The sequence below is a fragment of the Pollicipes pollicipes genome, unplaced genomic scaffold (genome assembly GCF_011947565.3).
Source record: "Pollicipes pollicipes isolate AB1234 unplaced genomic scaffold, Ppol_2.1 Scaffold_4740;HRSCAF=5597_pilon_pilon_pilon, whole genome shotgun sequence".
Classification (NCBI taxonomy): domain Eukaryota; kingdom Metazoa; phylum Arthropoda; class Thecostraca; order Pollicipedomorpha; family Pollicipedidae; genus Pollicipes; species Pollicipes pollicipes.
In genome coordinates this window covers 31,197,246-31,220,896 of record NW_023596545.1, presented here as the reverse complement: position 1 = coordinate 31,220,896, position 23,651 = coordinate 31,197,246, and the positions used below count along the sequence as shown (strand labels likewise).

Genomic DNA, 23,651 nt, shown 5'->3' with positions numbered 1-23,651 from the left:
CGTCCGACTGGCGCAGATTGTCCTGGTTGGTCTGCTGCCAGTCGGAGAGCGTGTACCGGCTGAGTGGCGCCGCGCCCGCGTCCCACGCTCCCGCCAGCTCGTGGCTGCGTGCCTGGCCGCTGGCCGCCCTGGCGCCGGGGCAGCACTGGCAGCCACCCGACGCCAGCCCCACCGAGTGGAAGAGGGCCCCGCTCATCGCGTCCGGACGGGTCGAGCTCGACTGGCAGGCCGGGGCGCCGGCCGACCAGCCGAACTGGGACACCGCATCGACCAAACGGCTTCCTGTGCCGGCACGCTGGGGCGGGTCACGGAATTGTGGTGGAACGGACTCGAAATAGGTGGGACGCCCTCTAATAGTTTAGGACGGACGCTTGGCATGACAGCTTGCTTATTTCGACCGTCTAGATGGCGTGAGGACGTGGCGACGCGGTCTATGGCGTGCGCCCCTGGGAATGTTTGTTCTGAAATGCGTGGAACGAGGTCGCATTTCAATGCATAACAAATGGTTTCTTCCAGCAGTAGACATGTTTCCGAGTGATAGTGGGAGTATGTTTCCGAGCGATAGGTGAGACGTTTAACTGCACATCACAAATCCGTCCGCATTTGTGCAGCTTTATGTTTAACGCACATGCTTGCAATTTGCGGCTTTGTGGTCCTCAAAGTAGTGATCACAAAAGTCACGGGTATTTCTATTTCAGCTGTCCAGGTCCCAGAAGCATGTACCTTCGAAGTCCCAGAAACGCATATCATCCTTCTTCACCAAGACGCTGGTGCCCGGTCGGCCTGCCGGGCCGGTGGGGTCTGAGGCCACCCGGACCTCGCCACTCGCGTCGGCCGCCGGCACCGGCGCTCGCGCTCCGAACCTGTGCCCACGCCAGGACGGTACGGCCATCCTCGTCGACATCACCGACGAGAAGCTGTCGCCGAACTCGGCCGTGGCGGAGCAGCCGCCGGTGCGGCCGGGGCTCGGCGCCGCCGCCGAGGTCGCCTCGGTCGGCGGCGCCGCGAGGCCGGCGCTGAAGGAGAACCGTCTGACAGGCATAGCGGCCCAGCCTGCCGCCGCCGCCGGCGCCGACGCCGACGCCGACGCCGACGCCGACGCCGACGCCGGCTGGCAGGGCTTCGAGGACGGCACACGGCTGGTGGGGCGTCTGAAGAAGAGGCCAGTCCCGCCCGGCGGCGCGGGCAGCTCCCCGGACAGCAAGCGGCGGGCGGCCGGCGGCGTGCTCGCGGACGCGACGCCGGTGCCGGTGCCGGGCGCGGTGCGTGCTGAGCTGCGGGTTGTCGGGTCGGGCCGCGCCGAGCCGTGCACGGCCGCCGGTGGCCCCGACCAAACGCTGAACGACTCGCGCTGTGACGCCACGCCTGTGAACTGGCGCTCGGCCGCCGGCGGTGCCCCAGCGCCGACGCGACAGCTGACAACGCTGAAGGCAGAGGAGGGCGGTGCGGTGGCGGCGGCCGACCCAGACTCTGCCAGTGGGGCCGGTCTGGGGTCGGGGCCGACAGCGCCCGCCGCTGCTGAACGGCGTGCGCTCGCCGCTGACGACGCGGCGCTGGGGGAGCGCCCGGCGCGCGCTGTCGCCGCCGGCCCCGCGTGCCGCGGCCGCGCGCCGTCCGTGGGCGCCGGGTGCGGGCCGGAGCGCGAGGAGCGCGCCACCGCGCCCGAGGCCACGTGGCGCCCGGCGGCGGACGCTGCCGCCGCCGCCGTGGCCGCGCCGCCTGAGAGGCACCGCACGCCGGAGAGGGATGACTCGGCGCTGCTGTTCGACTCGGAGGACCTGGACTTCTCGTCGCCGTTCAAAGAGGAGGTCGCCGCCAGGTCAGTCAAAAAAGCCTCTCCGTCTGTCTGCCTGCGTCTGTGGCTTGCGCTGTCAGGATCGATGACCCCGGGAAGAAAGTAAGTTGCTGGGTGTCTTTATTTGTTTGAGCGGTCGAGTGTAACTTAAAATGGGCTTAGTTTTAGGTCCCGCCGGCGCAATCATAATGAGTGGATAAACTGCTGCTGCAGTATCCCAGTCAAAATGACATGGAGAGGTGGAAGTTTAATGCAGATATTTTAGCACCAGAACACTATTTAAGCGAAAAAAGCATCCCTTGTACGAATTTAACGCTTTCAGGACTGAGTGGGGTCGGCTTGAATTAGTTGATTGCTCCCTTGATTTATTTGTGGATGAGCTGTGTATTTGTAAATTCGCAAATGCATGCAGATTTGCGCACAAGCACAGTGCGCCTCAACAAATGCACTGATTCTTCCGCTCTGCGCCTCCGTGCGTCTTCGTCCCTAAAGCTAGATGATTCTCGAGCGTGGAGACGCATTCACGCCGCATCATTTATTGCTTACCAACGACAAAAATGCTATCTTTTCAAGGCATCGAGGCCTTTGGACAAGCTGTTGCAACCAGTGCAGGCTGGACAACACGACTTGTTATCAGACCAATCAGATTAGCCTGTCCGTGAGTGTAATGGCAAATGGTTAGAGGATCGGACTCCACGGGTAGGGGGGGGGGAGGGGGGGGGGGCCGGATTCGAATCCCGGTGGCGCTGTGGCCTCTGGGAGCGAGTATGACCAATGCGGCCGCTGGCGCTCCATAATAGGGGCGTGACGACGTGCGTCACGTTCCCTATAAAAAGGTGATGCCGGCTTCGGCTTTGCCAGGCTGCAGTTTTCCTCCAATGGCTCGAGGTCCGGCTTCGGCCTCAGCAGTTTTATTGGGAACTAAATTCGGCTTTGGTCCGGGGTCATTTTCAACGGTTTCTCCCGGTGTCAGCTTCGGCTTGTGATTTTCAACAGCTGGCTTCGGCTTGATTGCAAACATTTTGGAATTATGCCTCCGGCGTCGCCCTCATGCCATGCTGAAAGGCTGACTTCGGCTTTAGTGTGGTGATGTTGTTACTGCACTTGCAACTCAAGTCAGCAAAATCTTGTCGGTCTAGTCACCTTAATAGATAAGTGTTCGAGGCTCCTACGTACACATGGCTGAAAGTCAAAAAGTAGCCGGTCGTTACCAGGACTAATAACCACCTTACCATGGATGGAGAACTGTCCGAAGCTTTATGCATGTGCATACTGATACAGAAGACGAGGCTGCTTGTCCGGAAAATGCTCAATCCGAATAAATCTTCCACATTGTTTCAGTCTCCGCGAAACACTGATGATATTTTATTCTCCCATGCACCAATGCACTTACACTTACACAATGCACCCACACACTCACTAAGAGACGCGCGAATGGTCCTGGTCCCGTGGAACGACGTCCGTTAAATTTGGCGTCGCTTTGATGGCGTGTTCGTGGCTTGGAATTTGGGTTTGAAGCCAAAAGCCTGGCTTCGTTCCACGCCCTAGGAATATGCTCCAATTTTGGTCCAGTTTATATATCTATTGTTTGTGAGCCAACCGCTCCTGAACATTGGTGTAATGTTCCTGACACCTGAGTTCAGTTTGGTGAATGGTCAGATATTTCTAGGTTAAGAATGTGTGTGGGGTCAACATGGGCGCGGGAATTGGCCGTGGATTGCACTGGTGCCCAGTGGCGCCCTTCTCGAACAGGATTGGATAGAAATATATGTATTTAGCAGCTGCCACCTGGTGGATTTTCGAGCTTCCACGTTAATGTGCATGCAATAATCAACGAAGATAAAACAAGCAACGCAGCTAAAGGTGTCAGACTACACAGACATTGTTTATCGTGACAAATGTGATGTCAATATAGCCCCAAAGATGGCGCTGTTCGCAGCCGTGATGTGACGCAGCCAAGATGTGATGAATAACCACCGATCGGTTTTTAGCCGGCGGGATGTGATGCCGGCCGTTTTTCTTGAGAAGATCAATATTCCGACTGAATGTCTTGAGTAAACCAGTCACTTGCCACCGCCAAACTTTTTGCCGCACGTCTTTTGGGTTCAAGAATGTTCAAGGCAGAGTCAGTGTAAAAATTGGGCGTCACCAGGGTACGTGATGACCTTTCCGTACGGCATACGCCGTGTCCGTTCGCTGGTGAACAGGGGAAGAGGGCTGGGCCGCCCAGTATGGAACCCTGGACCATCCCATGTGTCACATCATGAATGCTGGTTACGCCATGTAATGACTGTGTGCTACACTGGAGCCACGCACCAAACCACGTGCCATCAATGCCACACCACCCCAGCTTCTCCCGAAAACGATTATTTTCATCGCTGTCAAACGTTTTAGGCGGGTCGCCGGTGACAAGATCAAAGCTAAATTTCGTCTTAAAACAGTCTTTTCACGAAAGGCAGCTCTGGACTACCTAAGACGTCTGAATGATCCCAGCCTCTTGCTGTGTAGTAAGTGTGGAATCGTTTCATCGTGCATATCCCAGTGATCCAAACATCTTACCTCTTGAGTAAATAAGGCAGTGACCGGTGTTCAAAGTAAGTAAAGGTGAATCAATCTAAGGATGAAAGTACAGAGGTGGAGGAGACTGTCCTGACGATATTCCTGATACTATTGCTGCTGGGCTTTAATTGGCGGATGAACATGTCAAGGTGATACCTTTTTAGGGCGCCGATAAAGACTTCGCAGCTGAGCGCGTTGTAAAGCCCCAATAACGACGCCGTGATACTTGTGTAAAGCCGTTATTCAAGAGTGGTTGCCGGCTGGCCACACTACGCTTTGAAGCTACGGCGTTTTACTGGAATTCCAGCATCGAAACCCGTGATCAAGATATATGCTGGTGGCATAACACCAACATGTGAGATGTTTCGATGTTTATGTCAAGATAGTGCGCTTTTCAATACAAATGTACCTTGTTGTGCTCAGTGCGATCAAATTGACATTTTGGAACACTTGGTAGGTAAAAGTTTAGTGAACTAAAGCTTTGTTGAGCGAAAGATGCAAACGTCATGGGAAAGCTGTATAATTGATGGACGATGGTTGTTATTTGATTATTCACGTCAGCAGACTCGTATTGGAAACGGTTCGTAATGCAGGTTATGTAACATTTTGGATTGCGATTGCAGAGGTCGGTAATGTATTTTTGCCCACATTTCTGGAAAATAAAGCTTTAGAGATGGAACGATCTACAAGTCATTAGTAATGTTCGCATGTGAAAGTGTCTCGAGCAAAATGTGTATCAAACCGCGAATTTGCAATCACAAGATCGAGCGCCCAATATTTTGCGGGTGCTGGCCGATGCACCTTGGAGCCGATTAGTGCATTATGCTGAGGTCATATAGCGTCTTGATCCGCTCGGCGATAGTCCATGTATGATAATTGTGGACCCTGTCTACGATAGTCTTTCTACGTCATCCAACCAGGTTTGAGACACGATCTACTATGCATGTGTTCGAATAGCCACAGCGATTCGCTTGCGAGCCGCACGACAAACTTGCCGGTGGGGGCGAATGGACCACCTCTTTCTTTGGCGGAGACTACTTGCCTTGTGCTATGTCACACAGTAATCGCAACTCCCACATCAGCCCACCTTTTGAGTTCATTTTCTCGCCATCACTGAACGGCTCCCCATTCAGCGGGCGGTGAACGTTGGCACGGCTGCCTGCGTGCCCGTGATTGGCTCGGTGAGGCACACATTAAACTCGATGATATTGCTCCGAACACTCGTCAGAATCCATCCCATTGGCGACGCGTGACTCCTGACTTGACTCCAGCCCCTTGGCGACGCATGACTCCTGACTTGACTCCAGCCTCTCGGCGACTGGGATTTGCAGCTTTGCCAGCACCATAAGGGTGGCACCATCACGTAAGAGTTCTTCAGTCATGTGATGGGACCGATCTCGCATGCAAGAACTCGTTACAAGTTTCTGCTGATGGGCCCAAGGGGCACGGCAGGGGCTAGCTACGCACTTGTTTGCGACGATCGCACCATACGTCCTCGCCTCCCTCACCAGCTTGTGTTTCCTTCAGGTTCCGTGGTCCAGGAACACAAACGTCACATGTTTGTGTGCCCTTCAGAGCTTTGCGCCATTGTTGCAGCCCTTCAGTATATTGTCTGTCGCTCCGATGGGGACGTACTTGTGTTGACCTTCTCACTAAGTGCACTTTTATGATCGGACCCAGCTTCCGTGGCGCGGTACCTCTTCCTGACGCGATCGGTCTGGAGGGAACTGGCGCGGTTGCGCGTTGTAGACATTTGGATCACCTCTGTGTGGATCCCCAGCCACGTTTGGTGGTGGGAAATGAACAAGCAGATATTGCAGCGAAGGCCGCCGCATGTGAAAAAAAGGCTGAGGTCTGTTCATGGACCTGCTCGAGATTTTGTATCGGTTATCTTCAGCGACGTCTGTGAAGCATGGTAGACAGCACTTCTCCAACAACTTCATTCCTTCAGGGTGACCAAGCCGCAGATTGGCGACTGGGAGTCCTCTCTCTGCAATAGCTAATTTATAGATTGCATGGAGGGCATGCTGACGTAACGCGCTCGTTTTACTTGATGGTCCAGGACATGCCGCATTATGACATATTTTGGGAACGGCCGTCTGTCCAGCATGCCCTGGCCTTTTGCCGACCCTGCCGCGCAAACCATGTTTTTCAACCACTCCCATGCTTTTCACCAGCGCCCCATCGTCAGTGGTTAGGTCAAGGACGGTCTTTTGAAGTACAATCGTCCTCGCCTTTTTAGCACACATTGACTTTACCATTGGGTGTACCCGAACTGCAGTGTAGGTGCACTGATGGCATTGTTTGTTGAGACCTGACGAACACGCAATTAATCGGTCACAGACGTGGTGTCTCGCTCCAGAGTGGGCGTAGAATTGCCTCGATATCGGCGTAGTCTGAAACACGATACATCGCCTCTGCCACGGCGAACTTTTGGGCATTGATCAGTTGCATGTGAACGTTTCAGCTGCGAGCTTGTTGCGTACCGTAATTAAGTGCCTTGATGCCCAGGAGACATTCAGGTTCACCAACGTGGATATCGCTCCCCCTTAAAAAGGCAAAGGTTTCGCCTCGTTAGCATGCTTTTTTAGGAAGTGCCGTGGCATTCGAAACTTGATCCACTCCAAGATTGTGTGCTGGGTGCGCTATGGGTTGCGGTGCAGTCCTCAGCTCTTTATGCAGTCACTTGCCACTGTAGAGGGGAAGAATGTAGCGAATCATGTTGAACTCAAGTGCTTCTCGCTAGGACGGATGTTGTTGCGGCTCCGTCGGAAGTATGTCCCGGGCTGGTGAACGCGTTGCGATGCAACTTTTGGCACTGAGCTGAATTCATGTGCATCCGACAGATAAGTTCTAAACCCCAATACATCAGGTCGCTGACCTATGACCTCGTTCTTGAAGCTCCGTAAGAATGTGAAAAGTCGGTGATGTGCGACGCATTCTTAGCTCTATACGCACCAGGTTTTCTTGACTGATGAGTTTGAATGCGTGGAAATGTGTCTCTGGCATCATCATTGCGTCTAAAATATTGGTAGGCTACGTAAGGCCACATCAAGTCAAATCTTGAAAGTTATGCCAAAGTTGCCTTCACATTCGATTTAGCACCAACCAGTGACCGAGGACTCTGCTAGATATACAGATTTATTTAAAGTCGAAGTCGCGCCATGTCTGGTCTCCAGGAGCTCCCAATGTAGTGCTAGTAAATCCTCCCTAGCGTTAACACCGTCTGTAATGTATGCAAATTGTGTGTACAAGGTCATCGCGGTTCAGCACCATGGCTGTTTCTGAGAGAGTCTCAGGTAACCTAAGATCACCTGTTGGAAGCAAGCGGTGTACGTTTTTAGTGGCGACAGCTGTATTGTGCGGACATTTGAGGCCGTCCGTAATTTACGTCACCCATGAGGGGGTGACGGGGGGAGGGGCGGCGGAGTGGAACGAAACGGAAGCGTAGCAGAGAAGGGAGGGGGGAGGGGTTTGAACAGCGTGACGTTTTGCTCAACTGTGGCTGCAGATCACGCTAAAATCTTTGGATAGAACCGAAAACCCACAAACCGGATGTCGTTGGCTTTCCCCCATGGCAAGGACCTCACCAATTCTTTCTTTTGCATCTCTAACTCATTTGGGGTCAAGCAACCGTTACTTTCTCGGACGTTGCGCTTAACACGGTGTAACCAGGGTGAGGGGTGCGTCGGCGCAACCAGTGCATGACCAGGAGAGGAAAAAGGGCTGCAAGGGGCACAAAATGCTTAACATAATTTTTGAACGGCCCCTATGTAAAACTACGTGCATGCGGCATAAGCCTAGTTCGGCCTCATTAGCACCGGTTGGAAATGTTTATGGTAAAAGGTACGGCAAATGGCCTGAGAACAAGCTATTGATCACTTACGGGGCTATCGTTCATTTTTATTTATTGTGCGGTACGTTGGGTATGGGGGGGGGGGGTGGTGAGGATTGACCCTGACACTGCGAAAAGTAGCGAGATCGACACAACATGGCACGTGGTGTGTGGAGCGGCGAGGACTGACCCTGAGACTGCGGAAGGTAGCGAGACCGACACAGTACGGCACGTTGTGTGTGGGGCGGTGAGGACTGACCCCGAGACTGCGGAAGGTAGCGAGACCGACACAGCTTGAGAGAGCAAGTGTTTCCTCGTGCGCACCTGATGCCAGGTTGTAATGCTACGATGTCTTTGTTTGCGACAATTTTGCACGTGAACCTTAGCGCGGCAAGAATCCTCCACCGTGCGAATCTTAACAGTTTCGAACTCGTTCTCTCTTACGACCGTCCCGCCACGACCATTTGTCGATGCGAATCTTTGCGCCTGACCCGGTGCCCACGAGCGTTTTTTTGCAAATGTTTGCCTTCAGAACCATGTACTTGACCATAGTTTTGCCCCAAAAGGTTGAGATCTTTCAGATATGAATGTTTTTGGTTACGATCGTTCTCCATAGGATCTTTCGAACGGGAACCTTGTCCACTACCAAACTTTATCGCGAAACTCTGTTGACATTAGTCTTTGCTTACAAAAGTTTGCCATTGCCAACCGCGGTCCAGATTCCGCATGTGTTAAAGAGTGGCGGTCCGAATATTGAAATCAAGCGCCAAGTGTGTCGCATAAGGCAATGTGTTAAATTATGTGACAATGAACACTCCATCGTGGGCTCTGTCAAGCACTGTTTCTGGAATAATAATTTCATCGCAACTATAAGTGTACGGGTCAGAAGTCAAGGACAGTATGTTTCATGTAACGCATAAGACATGGGAATAGGGCACAGGCGTCACGTTAAGTCCCGCAAAAGTTGGGTGGGCTTGCACTCTGGCGCCCGCTGCCCTTTGGCGGAGCCCATGCCCATGATAGCAGGAATAACACGAGTTGCGTACCAAGGTCCGCCAAAAAGTGTGCTTTGAGTAATATGACAAGCTATTCTCTATCGTGTTTAAAAGATTATCGAAACACGAGCCTGAGAAACGTCATCTTGCACGAGCATGCTTAATTTTGTAAGCATTTTCCCACAAGTCTTCGTTTTAGCTCAAAGGGGTGTAAGGGCCGAGCGGTTGGCGCCTGGGACTACCACGCCCGGAGCGTGGGTTCTAATCCCGGTTGTGTCGTGCCCTTGAATGCTAATACGGCCAGTGCAGTCTCTGGACCTCCACGAAAGGAGCGTTGTGATGTGTGTCGCGCTCTGTTTGAAGCAGTTTTCAGGTCACATTGAACAACTAAGTAGTCTGTAAGACGACTACACTCCTGCATTTCCAATTAAAGCTTTCAGTCGCTTTTCATAGAACAGGTAACAACAGCGCGCTGGGATGCGCTCTCCTGACGTGCGGCGTCCATCGCCGTTGTTTTCAGGGCCGCACCTCCGCTGTTGCGATCAGCTGATCCTAGCGTTCCCAAGTGGCAGCGGTTCGACCGCTACACCGTGAGTTTTGTCGAGCGGCGCATAGATGGCAGCACCATTCTGACGCTGCAGGCGACGGAGCCGAGCCAACTGGACAGGACGATAACCCTGCGCGGCTCATGGTAAACATCTCGCGTTCGCGAGCGTATCTTTTTGTCCGTGCCACCGTAGCTGAATGGTAATGACGGATGTGATCTGCCGCCTGCTGTTTTGCTTTGCCGTGCATTCCTGGGCCCGCCGATCGCTATCGAAACCATGCCAGCCGATGGTCCGGGGCGGCGGGCCAGGTGAATGACCCCGGCCAACCTAGCCGCCGGCTTCGAGAGGAACCTGCCAGCATCCCGGCCGGCCGGGCCCGACAGTAACCGGGGGTTTGGCGGCCGCGCGACACGCTCCGCCTCGGTCGCGGCTGTTCTGGGGGCCGACGGGACCGTTGTGCAGCATTCGGAGCGGACGTCGGGGCGTGCGAGAGAGCGGCGGCCTCCGCCGCCCGCCCACCAGAAGCCATGGGGGCACCGCTGGGCCGGCAGACGCTGCGCGAGCTGCTGCACTCCCGCTCGGCGCTGGCCAGCGCACTGCGCGTCTGCGTGATGGTGATGCTGGCGCAAGGCGCGCTGGTGCTGGTGCGCGCTCCGTTTGCGCAGCCCACGCGCCGCCTGGTGCAGCTCGACCTGGACGACACTGTGCGCTGGCGCAACGGCTCGCTGGTCAACACCAAGGCGCTGGCGACGCTGCTGGTGGAGGTGGCGCTGGCGCTGGCTGCCGGCGCCGAGCGCGAGCTGTCGGCGCTGGCGGCCGCCGACGTCCTGCAGACGCAGGCCGGCGCCGACGCGCTGAAGCGGCTCTCGGACGACCAGTACTGGGCGGTGCGCCGAACGCTGGCCGCCGTGGCGCCCGAGATGCCGGTGCTGAGCGACCCTGCGGTGGCGCCGTCGGAGCGCGCCGCCGCAGCCGCCCTGCCGCTGCCCGCACGCTACCGCGCCGACGTGCACAAGATCGTGCTGTTCGACCAGTGGCTGCCGGCCGACGAGCTGGTCGTGTGGGTGTCGCCGCTCGGCGACGCCGCCGACGACGTGCTCAACTACCGGCTCAAGATGTCCGCCATGTCCGTGTGCGTCAGCTACCGGGGCCGCCCGCACCTGGGCGTGGTGGCGTTCCCCTTCCGGCGCACGCTCTCCTGGGGCCTGTACGCGCGCGGCAACGACCTCGAGCTGCGCGTGGCCGACCCGATGCGCTCGTTCCCGGACCGTTTCGGCGTGGCCGTCGACCGGCGGCCGGGCAACGAGTCGCGCACGCTGGCGCGCGCAGCCTTCTTCAGCGACGCGGACGTGTACGAGCGCGGCGGTGTCAGCCACCACCTGATGGCCGTGTTGGCTGGCAACGCGGACGTCGGCTTGTGGACGGACGCCGTGCCGCGGCGCGCTCTCTGCGCCGGCCACGCCCTGCTCCGGCTGTACGGCGGCCGGGTCACCGACCTGGCCGGCGGCGAGGTCAGCTACCCGGCGAGCGGCGGCGACGCGGACGGCGGCGTGCTGGCCGCCATCTTCTACCACCGCCGCCTGCTGCAGCAGGCGATGGACGCCAGCGCCGGCAGGGAGGTTGAGAGGGTGGAGGCGTGAGGCGCCGCTCCGGACCGGCGGCAGCGGCGGCGCAGACAGACCTGATGCGGGCGCTGCGGCTGCAGGATGGCGTCGATTGGACGGTGGCGAGACTGGATGGTATCGATTGGACGGTGGCGAGACTGGATGGTGCCGATTGGACGGTGGCGGGACTGGATGGTGCAGTGGCCTCGCCCCCATCCCGGAAGCGGAAGCGCTCCCGAGCGCGAGTGTGGCGGAACGACTACTGTGTGCACGCGCTGCTGAGGGGCGTGCGCGTCGTGGTGAAGAGACAGGCGCACATTATAATGTTGGTGCGTGTGTGCATAAGTGCGTGTGTGCGTGGGAGTGAACGTAGAGAATCTCCGGACACACACGACGCACGCACACGTGCATGTACGCATGTGTGCCTGGAGATTCTCTCGATAATGAGGAGCTAGCAGAGGTTCATTGTCGTTTTTTATTGTTTTTTTTTCCAATGCACAGACGAGTGTTCGTGAGCTAGCTCCTGTTTTTCCCGCGGCGCGGGATATTGCCGACTTCTTGTGGCTGGGGTAGTGCTTTTGGCCCCTCGGCCTCCACCGCGTGGGTCGAGAAATGGTACGATCATTGTTCCGGGCATTATGTAGTATAGCCGAGTGTAATGTTCATCGTGTGTAGATGTTGTTACGGTGGCAAGCATCCCCTCGCAACATTGCATATGGCCGCCTTGCAAATATTAGGCGGAGGATATATTAAATTTCTATTAGCATGACGTTTTATTCCAGGCCCTTCATCGCGTGTAGATAATGCCACGAAACAAAAAATGCGTGAAAATCGTTATCACAGTCACAAAATTACTAAAAACACCCAATAATGAAAAGTACGCAATTACGAAACCACGTGCTTGCTAGTATTAATGGGCCTGGTTCGGAGTAACGTGTTAGCAGAGAACTCCTGAACCTAAGCATTTGCGTTGGAAAGACCATTTATAATTTAAATTGCAAATGACCTTTAACCAGTGGCTTCGGCCAGCGGCTTTTCTAACGAACTTTATTAGAGCCACTGGTCTTGATGCATTGCGATCTACGAGACTAGCAGACACGCAATGGCGGCTGGGTTGATTAGCAGCTGAGCTCTGGCGCAACGGGATAGTGTCAGTCTTGATAGTTTCCAACGCGTGGCTCTGTCGCAGTGCTGCTTGAACATTTCCACGAGGACGTGCCACGGCACCGTGCGACATTTGTGTTCGTGTTTGCTCGCGGTGTCTGTAAAGCCTCGAGCTCACTGTTTTGGCTAATGTGAGTCGATATCGTGCCAGTTGCGCCATGTAAAAGCGACGAATGTTTGCTGGACCTTGATTAGTGCGGGCTTTGCCGTAGATTTATAGTTGGCTTGTGGTGTTTTGCTGCTGTGATTAACGCTGTGCTTTGGGCGAGCGCGTCATGCTCCTGCTCCCGGCGCGTGGTGTGTATACGCGTGGGAGACGGCGTGTGACGTCATCCCGCGTGTGGATGACGGCGTGTGACGTCGCCCCGCGTGTGAGGGACGGCGTGTGACGTCACCCCACGTGTGTGGACAACCGGTATGGCCGGCAGCTTTCGCGATGAGACTGGAGCCCGCCTCGTTCCGCTCGCGGGGGTGGGTGGGGTGGGGGGGGGGGGGGGGAGAGAGAGTGTGTGTGTGCCGGTGCTGCGCTCTGGAAAAGGCAGTTTTGTCGCACATCAAATCCGTGGAGGGTGGCGGCTGCTGGCGTGCCTGTCGTGGGATGTGGCTTGTTTGTATTTTCTTTTGATTGTTTCTGTTGCCATAATAGCGTTATCATATAGCCGTTGTCCTCTACCTTTCTACGTGAATATGTCAAACGATTAGCCGACGCGTGTTGTGCTATGTATTGCATGTCATCCTTGCCTTGCCACCACTCACGTGGCTGCCACGAGCAACATTAAGTGCCATGAAGCCATTTCATATGTGCTTTGTTTGATCGTCCAGTGCTGTATTGAAATACTCTTTACGTCAATTCCCATAGATAATATCGCTTTTTAGGTGCCATTGATATGCAGTTAGCATGCGTCATTGTAACACTGTGTAAAGTGCTATTTCGTCGAAGTGAAATGGGAAATGAATGTTGGGTGCTGGACAAGCTGTTTATTGGGACTTGCATTTTGCCCGCATCGTTTTATTGTATTGATGCGTATGGATGACAGAAGCGATCAGAAAAGGGATGGCTGTCTTTTATTTTCAGACACAAATGACGCGAAGTCATAGGAGCGGCACGGGCTCATGGTGAAGTCAAAACTTTCACCCGCCCATTATGTTCTGGTTACTGTTGCAAATACTTAATGTAACATTGGGTGTTGTGGTTCGATCACCTCGCGAGACAACATATTGGCACGGGTTGGCCTGCAATTTGATCATTCTGCACGCATCTGATGTATCATCCCCATATCTCGCATCCACACGCCCGTAAAGTATCTCCGTCCGCGTGCTGTGTGGCGTCCCCTCCCACAGCACCGACACTGCAACCCCAGCTAGCCCTCGATCCCGCCGGCTGTCCCCAGGGCGGACACGCAGGTCCAGAGCGGCGACGTCGTGCACGTGCTGCACGCGCCGCATGACGTCATCGACAACCTGTCGGGCCAGCTGGTGGTGAACCCAGACCGCCTGATCTCGGGCACGTCGGTCGTGGCGGCCTGCTTCTGCGCGCGCAAGGCTGTGCTCAGTGAGCTGTTCCGCGGCCTGGAGCCGGGCAACAAGGCCATGCTGGTCGGCACGCTGGTGCACCAGCTGTTCCAGGAGGTGGGCACCATCTGCAGCGGTCCGTCAGGTTCCGCTGTCGCTCTGGGATTGGTTCCAGGAACTGTTGTAGGGGTGGGCGTGCTATGTATGGGGGTTCATGACATGAACAAAGTTGGTTACAACCTCGCACAACAGGTGTTCTAGGATGTAAGTCCATCGATGGGTGAGCATGCAATCTGGTATGGAAGGGACCATGTCAATCTTTGTTAAAGTTGCATGATTTCACGCAAGTTTGCAACGTTTTTGCAACATTTCCCGGCTGAGAGATGCTCATTCCGACATCGTCACGACCCCAAGTTTTCCCAGCGTTTTCCACCCGTTGACCAGCCAGTGTTGCTGGAGGACAAGGTGCGCTCGCTGTTGGAGGATTTAGATTCACAAACTGTCAAACAAAACTGGGGCTTGGTAGCTGTTCCGGGGGGAGTCGGTGTTCATTGACCTCCCCGGATAGTGAAGTGGGGCCCCCACCGCGGGGATGAATGATTGACGTGGCGTGTGGGCTGACGGCGCGTCCGCTGGCTCTGGCGCGGGCCACTGCCGAGCCGGGGAGGGGAGACGCGAGTGGCTGCTGCCACGCACACGCGGCCAGCTCACCATGCCCGTCCCTTGTTGCCTCGTGTGCCTGTTAACTGGCATGCTCCATTTCACGGCCTGGGCGAAATTAGTATTTAGACCGGAAGAGGGAAATGAGACGGCTTGAGTGATAGTGAGCTATCTTGGGATTCGAAAGTTGAATCCAATGAATACGGCCTACGGCTGATTCCGTAATGGTGAGGTGGGGACTTCGAGTCATTTGGAGCGTGCGTTCATCGAATACAATGAATACGGCCTACGGCTGATTCCGTAATGGTGAGGTGGGGACTTCGAGTCATTTGGAGCGTGCGTTCATCGAATACAATGAATACGGCCTACGGCTGATTCCGTAATGGTGAGGTGGGGACTTCGAGTCATTTGGAGCGTGCATTCATCATGCAAGCACATGACAGCCTTAAGCTGTATAGAACAAATCGGAGCTTGCCTGTTCCAGTCGACCGTGACCGCGCTATTACTGAAATGATTGCCACTCGGTTTTTGTCGTAATGACTGACAGCGAGCCTAGGAAGACCCTAGAAATGATCCTGTGCTGTGGATCTGCACCTCAGCTGTGGGTGCTTACACATTTGTCACGAACAGGTGCGGACTAATAAAGGTGGCGTAGGATACCGTTGTTAAGCTGTGACACTCGTCTAGCGTTTCCCGATGAGCGACCGAAGCCAGGGAGACAGGGCTCGTCCTCGTGTGTTCCGCGACACGGCCGTGCCGCTTCTGCCCATCGACCCCGATCCTGGCGTCTCGGCTATTGATCAAACGGGCTGTCTTGGGAGCGGCCGGCGCCACCCATCCGGAGCCGACATCGTCCGTTAGCGTGTCTCCTGCGCGTCACCCGTCGGCCTAATGAGGCGCCTGCCGCCGCGGCCGTGGGTGACCGGGCGACCCCGCCTGACGCTCCAGGTGATGCGGCGCCGCCTGCGCACGGCGCGTGCCATCAGCACAGCGGCGGATGACCTACTGCGGCAGGCGTCCGTGGTGGGCGCGGCCTACGGCGGCGGCCTGTCGGCGGCCGAGCTCGCCGACGAGGCGCGCCAGTTCGTGGCGCCGATCCTGGACTGGGTGCGCCGCTACGTGGAGTGGGGCCGCGACGCGGAGGTGGCGCCGCCCACGCCGCGGACGGCGGCGGGCTCTGGCGGTCCGGCGGCGAACCACGAGAGCTGGGATGGCGCGGTGACGGCGCTGAGGGACATCGAGGAGAACTATTGGTCGCCGAGGCTCGGCATCAAGGGGAAGATTGATCTAACGGTCGAGGTCAAATGCAGGAAGCGTGCCTCCCAGGTGAGACGGCGGTGGTCACCAACCCATGCCGGAATCGGGGTGTCCTTGAGCGGGATACGGGGCAGAGGAGGGACTGTGCCAATCACGTGGGACAGGCGGCAGGACGGCAGTGCAGACCTGGACGAGCTAGACCTGGTACAACAGAGAGCTGTTCTACTGAATCTGGCTGTGGCAGCACGTATGCTACGGCAGGACACGGGATGTGAGGGAACAGGACGCAAGGGACGGGGGGCAGGGGAGACTGAAAGCAGAGGACAGGACAAGGGGCAGTCCGAGACGGAGGTCTGGGCATTATAGAGGACTGGTCAGATAGGGGCAAGGGATGCACGGCCTGCGACGGAAAACGAAGGATAGGGGACAGGAAAGGCGATGTTGCAGACGATAACACGATGACGCCTGCCCTGCCTTGTCCTGTCATGTCCTGCCCTCTCTTGCCCTACCGTGCTCTATTCTGTCCTGCCCTGCCCTGCCCTGCCCTGCCCTGCCCTGCCCTGCCCTGCCCTGTCACGGCCCAGTTACAGCCTCGCGTCACAGCCCTGTGACCCGGCCGTCCGTGGCGCGTGCTGAGCAGGTACTACCGTTGGAGCTGAAGACGGGACGGCCGTCCTTCTCAGCCGAGCACCAGGGTCAGGTCACCCTTTATGCCATGATGACGTCAGAGCGGCGTGCCGACCCCGGCTCCGGCCTGCTCCTTTACCTGAGGTGAGGGGCGGCACTGGAGCGGCGAGTCGAGGGCTTGGCACAGTTGTTAATGCTGCGACTTCGACTGTGACTGTTGTCGCTTATGGGTATCGCAGTAAGCCATTTGCGTCATGGCGTTCAGAGTAAGGCCTGCGCGGCTTTCTTTCTTCTGTTCGATGGTTTTGGCAAAACAATATCGGGCTGTAGATATCAATATTTGGTGTCGAGCCACGAGAACCTTCCGTGGTTTCTCTTTCGTTTTTTATGAGAGGTGTGGTGAATGCCTTTGAGGTGGGATTGCGCTAAACTGCATTCGCGCACGTGTGGGCAGGACGAGTGTAGACCGGTGTATGAGCGAGATGCCAGTCGCACTGCACCAGCAGCGGGGCATGACTTGACCTGCCCTGCCCTGCGCTGCCGTCCAGGACGGGTGCCATGCGGGAGGTGCCGGCCGGGCAGCACCAGCAGCGGGACCTGTTGCAACTACGGAACGAGATGGTGCACCACCTGAGCCGCGCGCCAGCCTGCGACGCCGACGGCCAGCTGGAGCTGCCCCGGCTGCCGCCCGTCATCGCCAACGAACGCGCCTGCCAGCGGTGCCCGCACCTGCTCACGTGCTCCGCCTATCAGAGGTCAGGCCGTCGGCCTCGGGCGGCATCGGCAGCGTTCACATGTGCTGCGCGGCCCTGACCGTCACGGGCTGGGTTAGGGGAGGGTGGCGTGGAAAAGGTATGGCGATGACGCCCTTCCGTCTGCGCGGGCAAAAGAGCCGCACACAGCTGTTTGCTGACAGATGACTAAATCGCCCCCGAGGTCGTGACGTCATTGCTCACCAGTCTTCGTCATCGGCAGCAGCTGTTTGCGATTCCTTCGTTGCGGACGTGTGTGTGTGTTGAGTGGTTCAACTTCGTGAAGTGTAGCATTACTGGGTATCATTAGAATAGATATTTGGCTCGTTTGTGAATGCCGCGTGGATTTGTCGCTAGGTGGCTTGCCAGAACACCGATGCACGTTTGCCAGCTTTCTCAGTCCACGCTGACCGTTTGACTTACAGTATCGCCGTGCTCCATGAAACCGTTACCCGTATCAGAAAGAGCTGTGTGATCCCAGGTAGGCGATGGTGGCTGACGTCTATTCGTTTGCATTGCCCGTGACCATTGCACACCGCTCTGGGCGCCCTCCGTCCCCACCGCGTCTGACAGCGGCGCCGCCCTCTCGCCAGGCCCGGTGACGGACCGCACGCGGTGCCGGAGGTCGGCGCGCACCTGAGCGCCCTCCGTCCCCACCGCGTCTGACAGCGGCGCTGCCCTCCCGCCAGGCCCGGCGACAGACCGCACGCGGTGCCGGGGGCCGGCGCGCACCTGAGCGTCGCGCACCTGGCCTACTTCCTGCAGTGGAGCCTGCTGCTGCGGCTGGAGGCGGCGGCGGGCGCCGGCCGCGCCGCCATGAGCCGGCTGTGGTGCCAGCCGGCGGCCGAGCGGCAGGCGCGCGGCCTGGCGCTGGCCGGCTGCCGCCTGCTGCGCGCCGAGCGCGGCCCGGCCGGCTGGCGCCACTGGTTGACGCGGCCGGCCGCGGCCGCCGCCGGTCAGCTGGCCGCTGGCGATCTGGTGCTGCTGGGCACGGACCAGGAGCTGGCGCTGGTCATGGGCACGCTGGTCGAGCTGGCCGATAGCCAGGTGTGCGTGCTGCTGGACCGGTGAGCCGGGGCGGGGCGGAGTGGACCGATGAGGCGGGGCGGGGCGGAGGGGACCGGTGAGCCGGGGCGGGGCGGAAGGAGCCGCTGAGCCGGGGCGGGGCGGGGCGGGGCGGGACCGGTAAGCCGTGGCGGGGTTGAGTGGACCGATGAGCCGGGGTAGGGGTGAGTGGACCGATGAGCCGGGGCGGGGCGGAGGGGACCTGTGAGCCGGGGCGGGGCTCAGGGGACCGGTGAGGTGGCAGACAGATTCCTGGTTAGTTACGGAATGAATGGGGACGGGCTTCTGTTATGGCTAGTCTTCCAGTGGGTTCTCTGCCCGTGGTGTTTTATTTGACAAAACATAAGCAGGAAAGTTAAGCATTTCTTGGAATGGTCATTCAGATGCAGGCATGCGACACTGCTCCCTCCGCCCCCTCCCCTCCCTACAACGACAACAAATGCGTTCATAGTACTCTTCGTTTCTGGTCTGATGCGCTTGCTTTCGACAGAGTCGTGAACGGAAGTTCCTACCTAGGGCACCGCTGGGTCTTAAACACTCCCTCCGAGGAAGCAGACATGCCGTTGGACACGGGCTGTTGACCGTCGGCGCAGTGGAGCGACCCGCCCGACCTGACCTTGCCTGACCCCAGTGGCGTGCTCCTGACAGTGACCTGACCTCGCACGCGGAGGCGGTGCACAAGCTGTACCACGTGGACAAGTGCGAGTACCAGCAGGACACCAGTATGGGGGCTTACCTGAGCAGCCTCGCGCGCTTGCTGGAGCAGACGGAGCGCAGCCGGCGCGTCCGAGAGCTGCTGATCGACCGGTGCGTGTCTCCTCAGCCACGTGACGCTGGGCGCCTCCTCAGCGGTGTGACCCTGGGCGCCTCAGCTGTGTGATGCTGGGCGCCTCCCCAGCCATGTGACGCTGGGCGCCTCCTCAGCCATGTGACGCTGGGCGCCTCTCCAGCCACGCGACGCTGGGCACCTCATCTATGTGACCCTGGGCGCCTCCTCAGCCATGTGATCCTGGGGGTTGATTTGAGCGTATGTGCTGACCTCTTGGGGCTTAGGCTGTACTGTATTGCATATCAATGTGCTTATCAGAATCGTGATAGTTTTGAGTTGCTGTATTTAGTACAAAGCTACCACTTAAGCAGACCTAGTGGAACACCAATTTCACATGCGTTAAAGACCAAGTTGGCGCCATCTGCTTTCCAGTTTCATAGATGAGCGAGAAGGCATAACGAAAGTGTATAGACAAAGGGTGAATGGGATGTCTTTCTGCCCCTGACATCGACAGTCACGTAACCTTATCATCCGTGCTGATCTCGGCGCAGCCCGGTGATCCAGACGTGCGGTATCGCGCTCAGTGACGTCATCACCACACCGACAAGTCTTCTGATCGGTGATTGGCGTGACGTGAGGATCGAGCAGACTGGGCCAAGGTCGCGGCTGTGTGCACAACTGGACGTTAACAACGGGTCCCGTTTTTAAGGCATATCGGCAGGGACAGCGAAACGAACCTGTCGGGACGTGATTGTCTGGCAGGGACTGAGAATGCATGATGTCCCTGATTTCGTAGACACAGATAGGCTCTAATCATGAGATTAGTCATGTGCACAGAGATGCAGTTGCTTACTGTTGGTCCCACTGTCTAATGCCTCTCGCTGGAGGACTCTGCCCATCATCACTGCGCTCTGCGCTGGCCTGCGGCGATCACCGAACGCCGCGCCACCCCCGGCTGTGGCCGCGCGTGCCGGCAGGTTGCCGCCGGCGTTCCTGCCGGGCCTGGGCCGAGTGGTGATCACCAAGTGCCGCGCCATCCTGCGGCCGCTGAACAAGCTGCAGCAGCGCGCCCTGCTGCGCGTCATGATGGCCGAGGACTACCTGCTGATCCGCGGCATGCCCGGCACCGGTGAGCCCGGCTGGAGCTGGCCAGCACACTGGCGCACCGATGCCTTCGCGTTTGGGTGTCGCTTTTGATTGAAGGCCGTCTGCTTTGTAGGTGGCGCAAGTGCCTCGAAAATTAGTTACGGGTTGTCTGTATGAAGGTGGTGACGTTACACATGCTCCGTTTTGTCATTCGCGGGCTATGCTGATCTTACCAAAATCGACATTTTGGAGGCTAATCATACCCGTACTGTCACAGTCTGGCGTCCCTTGTCCTTGCTTTCGTATGTCGTAGCCATGTGAGCGGCCGTGTAGTAGACTGCCACACAAGAGCCGTGTGACAGTCTCGGCTCTCCCGGCTACGCTGCCCCCCCCCCCCCCCCCCATCCCTCCCTCGCCCGTGCGCTGTCGTGCGCGCGACCCTCACGGCGTCCGCGCCGGCCGCCACCAGGGAAGACGTCGACGATCGTGGCGCTGGTGCGCCTGCTGGTCACCATGGGCCGCTCGGTGCTGCTGGCCAGCTACACCCACTCGGCCGTCGACACTGTCCTGCTCAAACTCAAGGTACGGCCGGGGCGCGCCGTCCCGCGCCGTGGCCGGCGCCCCGCTGTGACGCCGCTCGTTCTGGTGGCGCAGCGTAGGACGGACGACTGCGAAACCTTCCCGGTTTAGCGTTGTAGACGTCGATCGGTTTTCCAGACGATCCCATTCACGGTACATCCACGCCTGGAGGTGCTTCTCGTCGCAGTTTGCCCTTGTTTGCCCCTCTCGATGTCTGTATGTGATCAGAGTGCGACCGGAGATTCTCATCCAGTGCGGTGTTTTTTTTTCGTCCCTGGCGTGCATCTGCCGCGATGAACGCTTAGATATCTACCGTCGTCTCAGCAGGACATCATTACCCAGTATGGGTAGTCAGTGCTTCTGCACGTTCCCGTCGTGTCCAGCTAGGGACAACAAAAAACAGCTTAGAATGATGTTCAGCATGCACGTGGCATGCATGAGTGTCAACTTGCAAGAGTCCCTGGTGCTGGTCGTTCGCGTAAGTGCTGTTCAGTTGAGTGGGTGTCGGTGGACGTGAATGGATAATATGCTGACAGACAGAGGCTTTGAGATAAGGAGACTTATCATTGACTGGCGGGAAGAACAGGCACGAGCGAGGCCGTTAGTCGTTCAGCAATCACGCCAAACAGCTCGAGGTCTTGATCACGGCAGCGCGGTGTGGCTGTTTCAGGAGACGTTCACGGACTTCGTGCGGCTGGGTCGGGCCAGCCGGGTGCATAGTGACCTGCAGGCCTTCTGCAGCGAGCGCCTCACCGACCGTCTGACCACGCCTGAGCAGCTGGCCGAGTTCTACGAGGCGCGGGTCAGTGCTGTGGGGGCGCCGCCCCTCGGACCTCTCGGATCGGGCCCCGAGGTGTGTTCCCGCAGACCACTCAGACAGCTTTGTTAGGCTTCCAGCTGTTGCCAGGGTAAACCCTTCGTCCATTCTCTGAGAGAGGATTTCGCCGGAAATAGACTGCTTTCTCGCCTTTTCCGAGGAAGCTGAAGTCTCTTGTATCACTTGTCAGTGCAGGGATAAGACCATGAATTCGTTCCGCAAATTCATAAGTGCGGCAACTCAGTCCTGGCAATGCTTTACGCTGTTGTGCCCGTGATAGACACCAGACCCTTCTATCCACCTCGAATAGCACTGGTCGTTCATTTCGTCGGCCGCTGATGTGACCTTAGGCCGTGCCTTCCCCAGCCGGTGGTGGCGACCACGTGTCTGGGCATCAACCACCCCATCTTCCAGCGGAGGAAGTTCGACATCTGCATCATTGACGAGGCCTCCCAGGTACGGCGGCAGACATGTCCTGTTCCGGGCACGCCCAGTGAGGCCGGTGGTGTCTTCTTGTCCCTTGCCCCCCCCCCCCCCATCCATCAGCATGGCCCATTATGTGTCGTAGCCGTCGTCCAAACTCGGTCAAGTACGTGGGGCGGTTTTGAAATGGTAGATTGACACGGCAAAACGGGTGAAAAACCGGGTGCAACGGTGCATGATTTTCGGGTCATTTTCATGGTTACGAATTCTGACGGCGATGCTGCAGCTTGCAGTGGAGCTCAACGTTACGGAGATGTGCTGTGTCGTTTTCATGGCTTTGCAATGCTGTGACGTGCAGCAAGGCTTTGCGTTACAGTGGTATGTCGTGTGGTTTTAATGACCATATGAAGTCTGTCATTGCGACTTTCAGCAGGGCTTATGGGCATGGGTTGTGTTTATGACTTAGTGGCTTGCCAAGATGGGTGTCGCGAACGGTGGGATCTGTTTGTCCAGTCGAGGAGCCGTCACTTAGCTTAGTCTCGGTTGTTGTTGCATGCAGTCATTGGGTCAGTTTCGTGATGTTGCATTATCGTTTGTATTGAGATACAAAGTGGCAATGCAGGGCATGCATTAGGTGGCGTCTGCTGTGTTTTATCGGCGCACAGCTCCTCTGAGTCTTGCGGCTGACAAAGGACTGCTTACTCCTGCCGGTCACGTCTGGACCTCTCGACCTCTCTGGCCTCTGGCCGCTACTGCAACGCCGTCCCTCGACTCCCGCCGCCCCGCGAAGCCAGCCGGCTGGCCCCACGTGACGGCGCGCTGCTGCGGAGGTGCGACGGCCAGCCAACTGTCCCCAGATCGTGCAGCCGGCGGCGCTGGGGCCGCTGCTGCTGGCCGGCCGGTTCGTGCTGGTCGGCGACCCGCGCCAGCTGCCGCCCGTCATCCAGAGCGCCGAGGCGCGTCGCCGCGGCATGGACGAGTCGCTCTTCTCCCGGCTCGCCGCTCCCGGCAACACGGTCGAGCTCTCCGTGCAGTACCGCATGAACAGCACCCTTATGGCCGTTGCCAACCATCTCACGTACGAGGGTCGCCTGACGTGCGGCGCGAAGCATATAGAAGAGGCGACGCTGCCGCCTGTTGGGCGGAAGGTGAGGTAGAGTCGTTTTTGCTGTTATCTAGCGTGCAAAACGTGAACCTGGCCGCAGTTCACCCATCGGCGAAACGCTGGCTGTTGGTCATGCCGTGGTCCCCTGTGGACAGCTGTCTGCCGAAAGGCAGAAATTATTCCATGGCCCCAGGACACTGAAGTCATTAATCAGAAAACGTCATGAAATGAAAACTCATCAATTGCTGGAGTTTTTTTTAGCAACACCGGTCTGCATGCCATAAACTCGCCCGTTTAGCGGTATGACCCTCGCGGAGTAGCGGATTGGAGAACGAGATGGCCGCAGTAGTCGATGCGCCCATAAAATCCCTTGACATCATCATGTCTGTCGGTTTGTGGACCGTGGCCTTTTCAGTTCCATTGTGCAATGTTTGTGGCCGTGATTTTGCATGGCTGCATAAAAATCTTCACAATTATCCCATCGTTGATGCCTAAGGGC

The 23,651-nt window shown here is 57.4% G+C and overlaps 1 protein-coding gene across 1 annotated transcript in view; it reads left to right on the top strand.

Annotated features, from left to right (window-relative positions):
• The first annotated feature begins 433 nt into the window (after positions 1 to 433).
• The window catches only part of Dna2 (DNA replication helicase/nuclease 2), a 26,327-nt gene continuing 3,109 nt past the window's right edge, over positions 434 to 23,651 (top strand). Inside the window, exons 1-16 of the mRNA XM_037221122.1 lie at positions 434 to 454; positions 879 to 953; positions 1,743 to 1,819; positions 9,705 to 9,875; positions 13,892 to 14,129; positions 15,621 to 15,815; positions 15,849 to 15,998; positions 16,570 to 16,700; positions 17,105 to 17,311; positions 17,998 to 18,375; positions 19,022 to 19,180; positions 20,120 to 20,271; positions 20,698 to 20,810; positions 21,478 to 21,609; positions 21,991 to 22,080; positions 22,905 to 23,195. Coding sequence (XP_037077017.1) covers positions 434 to 454; positions 879 to 953; positions 1,743 to 1,819; positions 9,705 to 9,875; positions 13,892 to 14,129; positions 15,621 to 15,815; positions 15,849 to 15,998; positions 16,570 to 16,700; positions 17,105 to 17,311; positions 17,998 to 18,375; positions 19,022 to 19,180; positions 20,120 to 20,271; positions 20,698 to 20,810; positions 21,478 to 21,609; positions 21,991 to 22,080; positions 22,905 to 23,195 — 2,580 coding nt within the window. The remainder of the gene's footprint in view (positions 455 to 878; positions 954 to 1,742; positions 1,820 to 9,704; positions 9,876 to 13,891; positions 14,130 to 15,620; positions 15,816 to 15,848; positions 15,999 to 16,569; positions 16,701 to 17,104; positions 17,312 to 17,997; positions 18,376 to 19,021; positions 19,181 to 20,119; positions 20,272 to 20,697; positions 20,811 to 21,477; positions 21,610 to 21,990; positions 22,081 to 22,904; positions 23,196 to 23,651) is intronic.